The following is a 16,504-nucleotide window of genomic DNA, read 5'->3' as shown; positions in this document are numbered from 1 at the left end:
ACACAGTCTAAGGATAAGGGGGAAGCCATTTAGGACCGAGATGAGGAGGAATTTCTTCACCCAGAGAGTGGTGAACCTGTGGAATTCTCTACCACAGAAAGTTGTTGAGGCCAATTCACTAAATATATTCAAAAAGACGTTAGATGAAGTCCTTACTACTAGGGGAATCAAGGGGTATGGTGAGAAAGCAGGAATGGGGTACTGAAGTTGCATGTTCAGCCATGAACTCATTGAACACGTCTATGCTCCACAAGCATAGTTTTCTGTTCAGTGGATGTTGCAGAGTAAAAGAGGAACACTACTGCAGCACAAAATTTAACAGCATAGTTCTCTGTCCAGGAGGCTTGGCACAGCAAACTTGGTGGATGGAAGTGTTCTGTATGTTGGAAACTCCTGATTTTGCATGTAATCTGACCCCTGCACATAGTGCTGCTGTTGCTAGTATGTCCTAGTCCTGTGCCTGAATAAATTGATCTCATCCACTAACCACTCAACATGCTTGAATCATTTTCTGGCACTCTGCTCATTGTGCACCGCAAGCTCCAGGGGAAATATTTTGGGCACCAGCAGAATAGTGATAGGCTGGCGGCTGCCTGTTCAGTACTGGGGTAGAGGTGCCATGGTCCTTTCACTTCAGTATCCGTTCCAAATGGATCCAGAGCACTGTGCTGCTCAGGCACTTGTCTCATACCGGGGCAGCTGCAAAATACATTTTACAGGTTCCAACGAGCTTTGTGCACAGAGTGTACCAGGATCCCAACATGCTTTGTGCTGACTGCCCATATTAGGGTGTGTTGCTAGTCTGTAGGCCCAATAATGCAGGAGGGGTACCTGCCTGTGAATGACCTATCCTACAGCTTTGTAGCAGCAGGGCAGGTGAAATACTGAAATGATTGATAGTATCCCCACCTTGAAACTTTTTAATCCTTTATTTTAAATGTAATGAGAATACAAGTCAAACAAGTGTCAGATGCTTTAATTTTAATTAAACAAGTTACAGTCTCAATACCAACATCCAGTTTCATAGCCAGGTATGTAACTTCAATGTAAATAAACCAACTATATTGAACACTTTATACTTTAGCATACAGTATTCTTGAATTTAAATGCAACAATTTAACATAAAAATCACAGTTCTGAAGGGGGAAAAAAGTTTGACAAAGTATTAAGTCACTATTTGTAACAAAAACTTCAATACAGCACTCGACAAAAAAACATAACTGAGGGCGGTAGTAACATTTAGGTAGATTCATTTCTCTAAATTAGTTTATAAATACATTTTCCAGTTATTAAATTTTATTGTTAAATTTGCATGTTCATGAACTATTGGAAGGATTTGAATGCACATTTATTACATACATCTGCTTCCTGTTGTCAATGACAAACATGATTAAGTCTTTGCTACTGGGGTCTGATACACACAGGTCAAATGTTCACCCAACACACACCCCTTAAAAAAGTGTTATAATAACTGTCCATGAGTAAACTGAGATGTTAATCGAATCGAGAAGACCCAGTGCTGTAATCTGAGTCAGCTCCGTATAAATGCAGTGTGAGAAGCTGGCCTGTTAACTGTACGTGTTAGAAAATAAGATAAAGATGGCCATAATGGATTGCAGATAGACTGGGGATGGACACTATGGAACAAATTCAGTGCAAGTCCACCTCTGTACTGCTGTGTTCAAATCTGCACCTATCCTCAGGTGAGTCTGGTTAAAACCAACACAAACTGGTTGCACAAATCATTTACTCGTTAGCCTAAAACAGAAGCTGGATTGCAGCCAATGACAGGTTCAGATGGACCTCCATTTGATGGAACAAGGAGAGAAGATAGTTCAGAACAATAGTTAAGTAAGGGTCCAGCCACTTCATCCCTTCCTCACATAATAGCTTTAGCAGAATGTATGATCCTGGACTGGTTGGCCGAATGGCCTGTTTCTGTGCCGTATATCCTATGTAAATTCCTCAGAGCCATATGCACCGGAGGGAAATCAGGAGCAGCTCCAAGGAATGTCCCAGCCTAACACCTATAATCTGTAGGTGTAATTATATATTTTTTGATATGCTTCGAGTAGTAAGGTTTTAATTGTCCTAATGCACATAGTTACCTAATGCCACATAAAGTGATCAGAGCAGAATCATCCATCTACATTCAAATGTGAGATCACTGGCCTGTACCCACCCGTACTGCACCCCACTGTTATACAGTAACAGACCGGTACCCACCTGTACTGTTCCCCCATATTAGTGAAAGACCTATACCCATCACCACTGTACCCCAGTGTTATACAGTGAATGGCCTGTACCCACCAGTACTGCACCCCACTATTATACATGACAGACCAGTAATAAACTGCACAGATTGCCTTCAAATTTCAAGGAACCAAAACTGACAAATTAGCAATTCTGATTTAGAGAAGACCCACCACCTTCTCGAAGCAACTAGGGATGGGTAATAAATGCCCACATCCTGAGAGTGAATTTTTTTTTAAGAAATAATTTTCACTTGCCATTCTGCATCTGAGGATTTAAAGTACAATGGTTTGGGGGTTTTCTGCTGCATAACGTAATGTAATGTAATAAAGGTACCCACTATTCTCAAAAAGGTCATCTGTTCACTGATTTGCAGTGTTAGGAGATACTGTATCTGTGCTGTAGCCTGGATAGAGCTGAAGCTAAAGATCCAGAGTGTGAGGGAATCTCCTCCCTCAGTCAGAACAGAAACTGCTTTAAAATGCTGGACAAGTGAAATATATCTCTTTCTGTATCAATCAGATGGAAAGTTCCAATTGCCATCTGCAGGGGGCTGCAATACTTGGCTATGTCTGAGAGAAAACCCAGGAGTTCTACTCTGCTCAGTTAAACTGTGGGAAGTGCTAAAACTTGGAAGAAAATCAAGCTCCCATTTTAATCTAGTAAAACCTCTCATGATTGACATACCAGCACACTTATTCTAAATGACCTGATTATATTCCATAGCTTATATTCCCAGCAACCACAGGATTAATTGTATCCATAAAACATTCAATCGTGTTATTTCTCCCTCCCTCCATCCCATTGCTAATCATAGGTTTATCCAGCTCCTTATTTTGTGTCTATCGATACAGCATTCAGATTTTGCTGGCAATCTAGTTTTCACATCTACTACTCTGATTAGTAAACTTTTAATCTGTTGAGTCACCTGGGACATGCTGATTTCCTTCATTTTGCCTTCACTGTTACAAAAATTGTATTGATTCAAGAAAGCATTACATCTTTAGAATTGCAAAATTCTCACGAAAATAACATGATGGTTTGTCACTCATCTTAAAGTAGATGCAATGACTGATTCAATGTGTGATATGAAACCATCGACTAAACAAACCATAAGAATATTCCTAAAGCAAAACCATGATGCTTAGTTCTGAATTGCACATTAGATAGATGTCTTTCACACTAGCTAACTAGGCACTCCCGTGCAAAACATATTGGGAGATTGTCTTTCATAATCTGTCATTTTATTCTTGTGACTGATGCTAACCCTTTTCTTGAAAAAAAAGATTCACCAATGGTTCAGCGAGCTTAGAATCATAGAATAGTTACACCATGGAAGGCCATTCGGCCCGTTGAGCATATGCCGGCTCTCTGCAAGAGCACCTCAGCTAGTCCCATCCCCCCGCCCTTTCCCCGTAGTCCTGCAAAATGTTTCCTCTCAGATACTTCCCAACTCCCTTTTCAAAGCAGTGATTGAATCTGCCTCCACCACCCTTTCAGGTAGTGCATTCTAGATCCTAACCACTCGCTGTGTAAAGAAGTTTTTTTCTAATGTTGCCTTTGGTTCTTTTGTCATTTCACCTTGAGCTGAACCATGCAGACATGGAAGGTCCCAGGTGTGATAGCTGGTCTGTGCTGAATTAACAAGTCTCAGTTGGGGTAGCGGTGGGGGGGCGCTGCAACTGGCCATAATGCCTGGGTTAGGGCAAGGGCAAGGAAATCAACACAGGGCTCGTCTCCAGATCATGTCCAGCAAACCCTTGCTGGAACTGTGCACCTCTGGATGCCAAGCGAGGAGCTCAGCTGTAATACCTCCCTAGTTGAATAGCCTGTTTAAGACTAAAAAAAATAATGGCCACTTGGGCAGAGTCACAGTTGGCACATGTGGAACTGTGCCCCCTCCAGGGCTGATGCCTGAAGGTATAGGGGCAGAAAAACTGATGAGGAAGAGGAGAGGAAAGAAACTACCCAAGGTGACCAGGAGACCCCTGGTGCATTCAGTTTCCGAATCAAGCCATCACCTTCGCTCGATACGAGAGTTCCTGCTTCAGTTCCGGAATGCTCCGTGCTTGCCAGCCTTGCTGATGAAATTCTTCAGGAGCTCATGGTCCATATCGCCAAAGCCCTGTGTTTGCGTCACGGCTGTCAAATGATTGACACAGAACTTAAAGCAAAACTCTTCCAACCCCTGGAAAAACAATTCAGCACTTAATTTACCCAAAGGCAATTCAACACAATTACCCATAACATTCTGTTTAGAGGCGACACAGCTAGAGACATCTTGGCATATCGACCACAGGGTTCCTTTCGCTAACCTATCTCAGGAAAAGTTAACGGAAGAAAATGTACCAACATCCAATTTAAACAAGGTTGCCGGTTTGTGCAGCTGTTCCAATAAAGCTAAATTTGGCTGCAATCTTTGACTACTGAATTGGGTGTTGATTCTCAGTTTTATTAAAATCATCTCAAATGTTATGATGGGTGAGGGCAAGAGAAACACTTCTATTGCTGGATTTCAAATTGTTCTATAGAGTGGGGAAGGGGAACAGCCAGAAGTCATGCTCCATGTGGAAACTAATGACATCAGAAGGAAAAGGATTGAGGTCCTGCAGTCAGAGTTTCAGGAGTAGGGAGGAAATTAAAGAGCAGGACCTCAAACATTAGTAATCTGTGGATTACTCCCATTGCTACACGCTATTGAGTATAGGAATTGTAGGAGGAATACAGGTTAATGGGTGGCTGGAAAAATGATACAGGAGGGACGGCTTCAGATTCCTGGGGCATTGGGACCAGTTCATAAGAACACAAGAAATAGGAGCAGGAGTAGGCCATTTGGCCCCTCGAGCCTGCTCTATCATTCAATAAGATCACAGCTGATCTGATTTTGGCCTCAACTCCACTTCCCCGCCCGCTCCCCATAATCCTCATCATTCATAAATCTGTCTATCTCCACCTTAAATACATTCAAAGAAATGTAGTAAACAGTGAGGAGCATAGTATCAGACTTCAGGAGGATATAGACAGACTAATGAAATAGGCAGGCACATGGCAGAGGAAATTTAACGCAGAGAAGCGTGAAGTGATACATTTTGGTAGGAAGAATGAGGAGAGGCAAACTGAACTAAAGGGTACAATATTAAAGGGGCTGCATAAACAGAGAGATCTGGGGATGTATGTGCACAAATCTTCAAAGGTGGCAGGGCAAGTTGAGAAGGCTGTTAAAAAAGCATATGCAATCCCTAGCTTTATTAATAGAGTACAAAAGCAAGGAAGTTATGCTAAACCTTTATCAAACACTGGTTAGGCCTCAACTGGTATAGTGTGTCCAATTCTGGGCACCACACTTTAGGAAGGATATGAAGGCCTTGGAGAGGGTGCTGAAAGATTCACTAGAATGGTTCTAGGGATGAGGGACTTCAGTTACGTGGATAGACTGAAGAAGCTGAGGTCATTCTCCTTAAGGCAGAGAAAGTTGAGAGGAAATTTGATCGAGGTGTTCGAAATCATGAATGGTTTTGATAGAAGAGATATGGAGAAAATGTTTTCAGTGGCAGAAGGGTCGAGAACCAGAGGACACAGATTTATACGGTGAGTTATGATAATCTGGAATGCACGGCCTGAAAGGGTGGTGGAAGCAGATTCAACAGTAACTTTCAAAAGGGAATTGTATACTTGAAGGGAAAAAAAAAATGACAGGGCTAGGAGCAAAGAGCCGGGGAGTGGGACTAATCAGATAGCTCTACCAAAGAGCTGGCACTGGCATGCTGGGCCAAATGGTCTCCTTCTGTGCTGCATCATACTATGATAACATGAGCTGAAAGGACATTCACTCTGTAAACTCAGTGAAGCAGGCAGGAGGTTTATAACGAACATGCAAACACATGCATAGTTTGTTCTCAGTCCTTTACCTTTGCTTGATATTTCACTGCAGCCGACAATAAAGTGATCGCATTATCCACAGAAATGCCCTGTTTTATTGTCTGCTCACAAAGGTTTTTTAAACTGTTCTCTCCATAAAATGCTGCCAAATCCAATAGGCCTGTAATGCAAAAAGCAATGATATTTAGTAGGCTTTTTAAAACACAAGTGTATTGTAAAAGAAAGAGCACTTTCTGCTTTCAAAATCTAAAGTAACATTTTAAAGATGGTCTAGATGTGTGTATATATATCACACCTGTGTGTCACTGAAATCAGTGGAAATCCCCCGGCCTTGTAGCAGTGTCACCAATGTTGTTCAACCCCTGCAACCGTGTCAGGCTCATGGACAAGAGTAACTCGTCCTGGATGAACCACAACTTATTACCAGCTGAACATCGGGAATACCAAAGGGTCTTCAGCGCGCCCCCCCCATATTCAAAAAGGAGTTAGATGAAGTCCTTACTACTAGGGGTATCAAGGGGTATGGCGAGAAAGCAGGAATGGGGTACTGAAGTTGCATGTTCAGCCATGAACTCATTGAATAGCGGTGCAGGCTAGAAGGGCCGAATGGCCTACTCCTGCACCTATTTTCTATGTCTATATACTTCATACCCTCCACAAACAATTCTATCCCTCCCCTGGCCATTGTCTCAGGTTGTACCAGGATATTCACAATCTCAGTTTGTGTTTGAGCCCGAGCTATACTTCTGATAAGCTTGAATATGCACTCCATCACCATGGACGTCCAATCCTCTAAACCTCCAACCCGCACCAGGCCAGCCTGAGGGCGCTCTGCTTCTTCCTTGAACATCAATCACTCCACCACCTGCCTGAACTTGTTCTCGCATTGAAAAACGTCTCCTTTGACTCCACTCACTTTCTCCAAATAAAAGGTGTTGCTATAGGTCCTCGCTATGCCAGCCTTTTCGTGGATTATGTGGAACATTCTTTGTTCAAGTCCTACACAGATACACTACCTAACCTCTTTTTCCGGTACATTGATGACTATGTCGGTACCGTTTCCTGCTCTTGCCCTGAACTGGAACAGGTCATTCACTTTGCTTCCAATTTCCACCCTTCCCTCATCTTCACATGGTCCATCTCCGACTCTTCCCTTCCTCGACTTCTGTGTCTCCATTTCTGGGGATAGGCTACCTAGACTACACTTCTCCCACCCCACTTCCTGTAAGGACTCTACACCCTGGTCCACTCCTCAACCATCCTAAACAGCCTCTCCCTTCCCGCAGCACCTTCCTGTGCAAGCGCAGGAAATGCAGCACCTGGCCTTTTACCGTCTCCTTCCCACCGTCCAGGGGCCCAAAACATTCCTTCCAGGTGAAACAGCAATTTACTTCTACTTCTTGCAATTTAGGCTGTATTCGCTGCTCACGGTGCAGTCACCTCTACATTGGGGAGGCCAAACGCAGTTTGGGTGACCATTTTGTGGAACACCTCAGTTCAGTCCACAAACGTGACCCCAAGCTTCTGGTCGCCTGTCACTTTAATTCTCCACTCAATTTCCACTCTGACCTCTCTGTCCTTGACATCTTGCACTGTTTCAACGCAAGCTCGAGGAACAGCACCCCACCTTTCGATTTAGGCACTTTACAGCAATTACAGATCACAACATCTGCCCCCATTTTTCCAGCTGCTGATAATTCTGGCGTTCCCATTTACACCTCTTCTAGACCCATCTTTTGTTCCTTTACTTGTCTCATTACTATCTCATTTTGGCTTGTACAATCATACCTTTTGTTATTTAATCACTCCTGTCTTCCACCCTATCACAGACTGTCATATATGTATGCTTGGGGTTACTAGCCACCAGGTGGCATCACTGTCGGAGGTCATTGGGCTGTACACACGTGTGCGGGGCCCAGGTAGAAAAGGCCAGCCATCATGTAACGTAATCACTTTGGGCCCTAATAAAGCCGAGCCAGGTTTGCACCTGTGCTAGTTTACAGTATTCAGTCTATCGAGTTATTACATACATAACACAGACCTTCCCTTTCATTCTTTCCTCCCCTCCCCCTGCCCTTGCTTAAAACCAGTTATAAATCCAACATCTTGCAGTTGTGATGAGAGGTCATTGACCTGAAACGTTAACTCGGTTTCTCTCTGCACAGATGCTGCCTGACCTGCTGAGTATTTCCAGTATTTTCGGTTTGTATTTCAGCTTTCTAGCATCCGCAATATTTTCCTTTTGTATTAGTTCCACACGAGACAAGCGTTAAAATCCCACCACGCCTGCTGGGAAACTTAAATTCAGTTCATTAAATAAATCTGGAATAAAAAGCTAGTATCAGTAATAGTGACCATGAAACTAGGGAAGGAAATCTGCTGTCCTTACCCGGTCTAGCAGCTCCAGACCCACAGCAACGTGGTTGACCCCTTAACTGCCCTCTGAAATGGCCAAGCATGCCACTCAGTTGTACCAAGCCGTTACGCCAGAGTATAAAAAGAATAAAACCGGATAGATAGACCACCTGACATCAATCGAAGCATTGGATTGGGACATGACAAAGACAAATCCACAAGTGGAAACATTTAATCCAAATCTTCCGTGTCCAACCCATTTTAAAGACCTTTATCAGGTCACCTCTAAGACTTCATTTCTGAAGAAAAAAAGCCCCAACCTGTTCAATCTCTCTCAGTTCTGGTACCATCCTTATAAATCTTTTTTGCACTTTCTCCAGCGCTTCTTTGTCATTTTTATAGTATGGAGACCAGAACTGTGTACAGTACTCAAAGCACAGCCTGATCGGGTCCTATACAAGTTTAATATACTTCACTAACTTTTGAATTTTATACCCCTAGAAATAAATCCCAATGCTTTGTTAGCATTTTTGATTGCTTTGCTGATCTGCAATGATGCTTTTATTGATCTGTTCACCTGTATCCCTTTGCTTTTCTACACCATTCAGTTTCTTAGGGGCTGAACCTGGTGGATTCACTGCCTGCTGCCGCCGTGTTTTCTGGGCAGTCTCCCCGCCGGCAGGGAGGGAAGACTGCTGGGAACCGCCTGCTGACGTGCAAGAGGTGTCGGTGTCCTCCCGCCCGCTGCGTTGCCAGTTTGGTCTGCGCGGTCCTCTGCTGCAGCAAGGGAAAGGACCGCCACGTGGAGGCAGGTCTAATCTCAACAGCAAATATGAAGACCTGCAAAAAAGGTTAGTACACTTCTTTTCTTTATTTTTTTTCCAACAATTCAGGTGGCTGGGTTCCCCTGAAGGTTTTCTAGTGTTTTGGTTTTTTTTATTTTGGGAAAATTTTTAATTTTAAGCCGGGATAAACGGGTCCTTTTCGGAATGGGAGGCAGTGACTAGTGGAGTGCCGCAGGGCTCAGTGCTGGGACCCCAGCTCTTTACAACATACATTAATGATTTAGATGAAAGAATTGAGTGTAATATCTCCAAGTTTGCAGATGACACTAAACTGGATGGCAGTGTGAGCTGTGAGGAGGATGCCAAGAGGCTGCAGGGTGACTTGGACAGGTTAGGTGAATGGGCAAATGCATGGCAGATGCAGTATAATGTGGATAAATGTGAGGTTATCCACTTTGGTGGCAAAAACACAAAGGCAGAATATTATCTGAATGATGGCAGATTAGGAAAATGGGAGGTGCAAAGAGACCTGGGTGTCATGGTACATCAGTCATTGAAAGTTGGCATGCAGGTACAGCAGGCAGTGAAGGCGGCAAATAGCATGTTGGCCTTCATAGCTAGGGGATTTGAGTATAGGAGCAGGGAGGTCTTACTGCAGTTGTACAGGGCCTTGGTGAGGCTTCACCTGGAATAATGTGTTCAGTTTTGGTCTCCTAATCTGAGGAAGGACGTTCTTGCTATTGAGGGAGTGCAGCGAAGGTTCACCAAACTGATTCCCGGGATGGCTGGACTGACATCTGAGGAGAGACTGGATCAACTGGGCCTTTATACACTGGAGTTTAGAAGGATGAGAGGGGATCTCATAGAAATGTATACGATTCTGACGGGACGGGACAGATTAGATGCGGGAAGAATGTTCCCGATGTTGGGGAAGTCCAGAACCAGGGGACACAGTCTTAGGATAAGGGGTAGGCCATTTAGGACTGAGATGAGGAGAAACTTGGCGGCAGTTGGTGAGAGGTGGGAGCAGTGTTGGAGCAGCCTATAAAAGGCCCAGCGGGAGCTCGAGAGTCAGCGGCAGTTGGCGAGAGGTGGGAGCAGCGTCGGAGCGGCCTATAAAAAGCCCAGCGGGAGCTCGAGAGTCAGCGGCAGTTGGCGAGAGGTGGGAGCAGTGTTGGAGCGGCCTATAAAAGGCCCAGCGGGAGCTCGAGAGTCAGCGGCAGTTGGTGAGAGGTGGGAGCAGTGTTGGAGTGGCCTATAAAAGGCCCAGCGGGAGCTCGAGAGTCAGCGGCAGTTGGTGAGAGGTGGGAGCAGTGTTGGAGTGGCCTATAAAAGGCCCAGCGGGAGCTCGAGAGTCAGCGGCAGTTGGTGAGAGGTGGGAGCAGTGTTGGAGTGGCCTATAAAAGGCCCAGCGGGAGCTCGAGAGTCAGCGGCAGTTGGTGAGAGGTGGGAGCAGTGTTGGAGTGGCCTATAAAAGGCGTACCGGTGCAGCTACAGCGGGAGAGAAAGCAAAAAAGAAGTAGAAAGGAATCAAAAGGTGATGTCACAGCCAATGCAGGGGTCCCATCTGGTGATTGGCTGATGATTGGTGAGTAGCTTTTCTTTTTCTTTTTATATCAGTAAGTAAACTGTAACATTGTTATTACCAATTTAAGGGTATCTAAGGGTTAAGACATGGCAGGAGAACTTGGTCAAGTGTTATGCTCCTCCTGTACCATGTGGAAACTCAGGGATGCTTCCGGTGTCCCTGACGACTACGTGTGTGAGAAGTGTATCCGCCTCCATCTCCTGACGGACCGCTTTGCGGAATTAGAGCTGAGGGTGGATTCACTCTGGAGCATCCACGATGCCGAGAATGACATAAGTGGCACGTGTAGTGAGTTGGTCTTACCGCATGAGAAGGATCCACAGCCAGCTAGGGAATGGAAGACCAGCAGGAAGAGTAGTACAAAGAAGGTAGTGCAGGGGTCCCATCTGGTCATCCCCCTGCAAAACAGATACACTGCTTTGAGTGCTGTTGAGGGAGATGACTCATCAGGGGAGGGCAGCAGCAGCCAAGTTCATGGCACCGTGGCCGGCTCTGATGTACAGGAGGGCAGGAAAAAAAGTGGGAGAGCGATAGTGATAGGGGATTCAATCATAAGGAGAATAGATAGGCGTTTTTGCGGCCGCAATCAAGACTCCAGGATGGTATGTTGCCTCCCTGATGCAAGGGTCAAGGATGTCTCCGAGCGAGTGCAGAACATTCTGAAAAGGGAGGGAGAACAGCCAGTTGTCGTGGTGCACATTGGTACCAACGACATAGGTTAAAAAAAAGGGATAAGGTTCTACGAGACGAATTTAAGGAGCTAGGAGTTAAATTAAAAAGTAGGACCTCAAAAGTAGTAATCTCGGGATTGCTACCAGTGCCACGTGCTAGTCAGAGTAGGAATCGCAGGATAGCACAGATGAATTCGTGGCTTGAACAGTGGTGCAGCAGGGAGGGATTCAAATTCGTGGGGCATTGGAACAGGTTCTGAGGGAGGTGGGACCAGTACAAACCGGACGGTCTGCACTTGGGCAGGAACGGAACCAATGTCCTAGGGGGAATGTTTGCTAGTGCTGTTGGTGAGGAGTTAAACTAATATGGCAGGGGGATGGGAACCAATACAGGGAGACAGAGGGAAACAAAAAGGAGACAAAAACAAAAGACAGAAAAGAGATGAGTAAAAGTGGAGGGCAGAGAAACCAAAAGGCAAGAAATAAAAAGGGCCACTGAATATAAAAGGGCTGCAGGAGGGGTAAAAACTAAAAATCATGGTTTAAAAACTAGGATGAAAACACTCTACCTAAATGCACGCAGCATTAGAAATAAAGTAAATGAGTTGACGGCACAAATCATTACAAATGGGTATGATTTGGTGGCCATTACAGAAACATGGTTGCAAGGTGGCCAAGACTGGGAATTAAACATACAGGGGTATCTGACGATTCAGAAAGATAGGCAAGAAGGGAAAGGAGGTGGGGTAGCTCTGTTAATAAAGGATGATATCAGGGCAGTTGTGAGAGATGATATTGGCTCCAATGAACAAAATGTTGAATCATTGTGGGTGGAGATTAGAGATAGTAAGGGGAAAAAGTCACTGGTCGGCGTAGTTTATAGGCCCCCAAATAATAACTTCATGGTGGGGCGGGCAATAATCAAGGGAATAATGGAGGCATGTGAAAAAGGAACGGCAGTAGTTATGGGGGATTTTAACCTACATATCGATTGGTCAAATCAAATCGCAAGGGGTAGCCTGGAGGGGAATTCATAGAATGCATACGGGATTGTTTCTTAGAACAGTATGTAACAGAGCCTACAAGGGAGCAAGCCATTTTGGATCTGGTCCTGTGTAACGAGACAGGAAAAATAAACGATCTCCTCGTAAAAGATCCTCTCGGAATGAGTGATCACAATATGGTTGAATTTGTAATACAGATTGAGGATGAGGAAGTTGTGTCAGAAACGAGCGTATTATGCTTAAACAAAGGGGACTACAGTGGGATGAGGGCAGAGTTGGCTAAAGTAGACTGGAAACAAGGACTAAACGGTGGCACAATTGAGGAACAGTGGAGGACTTTTAAGGAGCTCTTTCACAATGCGCAACAAAAATATATTCCAGTGAAAAAGAAGGGCGGCAAGAGAAGAGATAACCAGCCGTGGATAACCAAGGAAATAAAGGAAAGTATCAAATCAAAGACCAATGCGTGTAAGGTGGCCAAGGTTAGTGGGAAACTAGAGGATTGGGAAAATTTTAAGCAACAGCAAAGAATGACTAAAAAAGCAATAAAGAAAGGGAAGATAGATTACGAAGGTAAACTTGCGCAAAACATAAAAACAGATAGTAAAAGCTTTTACAGATATATAAAACGGAAAAGAGTGACTAAAGTAAATGTTGGTCCCTTAGAAGATGAAAAGGGGGATTTAATAATGGGAAATGTGGAAATGGCCGAGACCTTAAACAATTATTTTGCTTCCGTCCTCACAGTGGAAGACACAAAAACCATGCCAAAAATTGCTGGTCATAGGAATGTGGGAAGGGAGGACCTTGAGATGATCACTATCACTAGGGAGGTAGTGCTGGACAGACTAATGGGACTGAAGGTAGAAAAGTCCCCTGGTCCTGATGAAATGCATCCCAGGGTATTAAAAGAGATGGCGGAAGTTATAGCAGATGCATTCGTTATAATCTACCAAAATTCTCTGGACTCTGGGGAGGTACCAGCGGATTGGAGAGCAGCTAATGTAACGCCTCTGTTTAAAAAAAGGGGGCAGGCAAAAGGCAGGTAACTATAGGCTGGTTAGTTTAACATCTGTAGTGGGGAAAATGTTTGAAACTATTAAGGAAGAAATAGCGGGACATCTGGATAGGAATAGTGCAATCAAGCAGACGCAGCATGGATTCATGAAAGGGAAATCATGTTTAACTAACTTATTGGAATTCTTTGAGGATATAACGAACATGGTGGATAGAGGTGTACCGATGGATGTGGTGTATTTAGATTTCCAAAAGACATTCGATAAGGTGCCACACAAAAGGTTACTGCAGAAGGTAAAGGTACGCGGAGTCAGAGGAAATGTATTAGCATGGATAGAGAATTGGCTGGCGAACGGAAAGCAGAGAGTAGGAATAAATGGGACCTTTTCCGGTTGGAAATCAGTGATTAGTGGTGTGCCACAGGGATCAGTACTGGGACCACAACTGTTTACAATATACATAGATGACCTGGAAGAGGGGACAGAGTGTAGTGCAACAAAATTTGCAGATGACACTAAGGTTAGTGGGAAAGCGGGTTGTGTAGAGGACTCAGAGAGGCTGCAAGGAGATTTGGAGAGGTTAAGCGAATGGGCTAAGGTTTGGCAGATGGAATACAATGTCGGAAAATGTGAGGTCATCCACCTTGGGAAAAAAAAACAGTAAAAGGGAATATTATTTGAATGGGGAGAAATTACAACATGCTGTGGTGCAGAGGGACCTGGGGGTCCTTGTGCATGAAACTCTTTTTGGAGTTCACCTGCAAAACATAAAACATTAAACGGTGCCAACTGACCTGGGTGACACTCCAGACATTTACAAGGCCCTTTTTTTTTTCCCCCCTTTTTTTTTGTGTTTTTCTTTTTTTTTGCACTAAAATCACAATTTTCCCCAGTGCCCCCTATAAAAGGGAAGGGGGACACTAAAAGCACCGGCAATTAAAACAAATTAAACTTAAAAACGTAAAATCAAATTAAAATTTGGTTGCCGGGCGTGATGATGCACTCCAGTCCCTCCGGTGCCCACCTCTCGCGGAAGGCCGCGAGCGTACCGGTGGACACCGCGTGCTCCATCTCCAAGGACACCCTTGACCGGACGTAAGAGCGGAAGAGAGGCAGGCAGTCAGGTTGAACGACCCCCTCGACCGCCCGCTGCCTGGACCGGCTGATGTCCTTGTGCATGAATCCCAAAAGGTTAGTTTGCAGGTGCAGCAGGTAATCAGAAAGGCAAATGGAATGTTGGCCTTCATTGCGAGAGGGATGGAGTACAAAAGCAGGGAGGTCTTGCTGCAACTGTATAAGGTATTGGTAAGGCCGCACCTGGAGTACTGCGTGCAGTTTTGGTCACCTTACTTAAGGAAGGATATACTGGCTTTGGAAGGGGTACAGAGATGATTCACTAGGCTGATTCCAGAAATGAGGGGGTTACCTTATGATGATAGACTGAGTAGACTGGGTCTTTACTCCTTGGAGTTCAGAAGGATGAGGGGTGATCTTATAGAAACATTTAAAATCATGAAAGGGATAGACAAGATAGAGGCAGAGAGGTTGTTTCCATTGGTGGGGGAGACTAGAACTAGGGGGCACAGACTCAAAATACGGAGGAGCCAATTTAAAACCGAGTTGAGAAAGAATTTCTTCTCCCAGAGGGTTGTGAATCTGTGGAATTCTCTGCCCAAGGAAGCAGTTGAGGCTAGCTCATTGAATGTTTTCAAGTCACAGATAGATAGATTTTTAAGCAATAAGGGAATTAAGGGTTATGGGGAGAGGGCGGGTAAGTGGAGCTGAGTCCACGACCAGATCAGCCATGATCTTATTGAATGGCGAAGCAGGCTCGAGGGGCTATATGGCCTACTCCTGTTCCTAATTCTTATGTTCTTATGTTAAACTTCTTCACTCAGAGTGTTGTTAACCTGTGGAATTCCCTGCCGCAGAGAGTTGTTGATGCCAGTTCATTAGATATATTCAAGAGGGAGTTAGATATGGCCCTTACAGCTAAAGGGATCAAGGGGTATGGAGAGAAAGCGGGAAAGGGGTACTGAGGTGAAGGATCAGCCATGATCTTATTGAATGGTGGCACAGGCTTGAAGGGCCGAATGACCTACTCCTGCACCTATTTTCTATGTTTCTATATTTCTGTCTGTTCCCCCCTCCCTGGACCCGACTCAATCCTCAACGGCATTTGTCGCCGAGAATGGGAGCTACCGCCCGCTGCCGCCCAGATTCAGAGCGTAAGAGCAGGGGTGGGGTCCGGTCCGGGGGCGGGGGAGCAGGGGTCAGGTGGAATCAGGAACTGGGCGTGGGAGGTGCAGCCTGAACCACGCAGGCCCAGTGAGGCCATTTGGCCAGGGCTAGGGGCTGCGTGCTTCGGGCCCCTCCCACACAGTTTTGGGCGCCTGGAGCTACTGCACATACGCACCCACTATAGCGCACATGTGCAGAGGTCCCGGCACTTTTTTCAGCGCAGGGACCTGGCTCCGCCCCACACAACTCATGCTGCGTGGCGCTCAGCGCCAGAGGACCTGCAGGGAGCTGGAGAATAGGTAAGTATTTTTTAGGCGCACTTTGTGGCGCGAAAAACGGGCGTCCAGGTCGGGGCTGCGCCATTCTAGGCGTGGCACAAAACTTGGGCCCTTAGCTTCCACAAAGTTCAGGGCCTTAGTTTCTAAGGTGTAGGTGATGTTTCTATTTTCCTACCAAAGTGCATCACCTCACATTTACCTGTTAAAGTTCATTTGCCACTTAACTGCCCAGTCTGCAGGTTTTCTAATGTCTTGTGTATTGTGTTGCATTCTTCCTCAGTGTTAGCTATACACCCTCCCCAGTTTAGTATTGTTTGCAAATTTGGATGTTGAATTACTTGTTCCTACATTCAAATCATTAATGTAAATTAATGGCCCTGAAATTCCGATGTCCCAGGTCCATACGAAGTTTCTACGGACCCGGGAAGGCATCG

General features: G+C 45.1%; 1 protein-coding gene across 4 annotated transcripts in view; it reads right to left on the bottom strand.

Annotated features, from left to right (window-relative positions):
• Window positions 1-910: 910 nt before the first annotated feature.
• rcbtb2 (regulator of chromosome condensation (RCC1) and BTB (POZ) domain containing protein 2) overlaps window positions 911-16,504 on the bottom strand; it is a 70,842-nt gene continuing 55,248 nt past the window's right edge. For 3 of the 4 annotated variants that reach the window (XM_070894045.1, XM_070894048.1, XM_070894047.1), the window contains 2 exons: window positions 6,162-6,292; window positions 911-4,441 (listed from right to left, as the gene is read on the bottom strand). In XM_070894045.1, the coding sequence (XP_070750146.1) occupies window positions 4,301-4,441; window positions 6,162-6,292 (272 nt within the window). In that variant the 3' untranslated portion in view covers window positions 911-4,300. The remainder of the gene's footprint in view (window positions 4,442-6,161; window positions 6,293-16,504) is intronic. The other variant, XM_070894046.1, reaches the window with a different exon arrangement.

This window comes from Pristiophorus japonicus, chromosome 11, assembly GCF_044704955.1.
Source record: "Pristiophorus japonicus isolate sPriJap1 chromosome 11, sPriJap1.hap1, whole genome shotgun sequence".
Classification (NCBI taxonomy): Eukaryota; Metazoa; Chordata; class Chondrichthyes; family Pristiophoridae; genus Pristiophorus; species Pristiophorus japonicus.
This window is presented reverse-complemented; position numbering and strand designations above follow the sequence as displayed.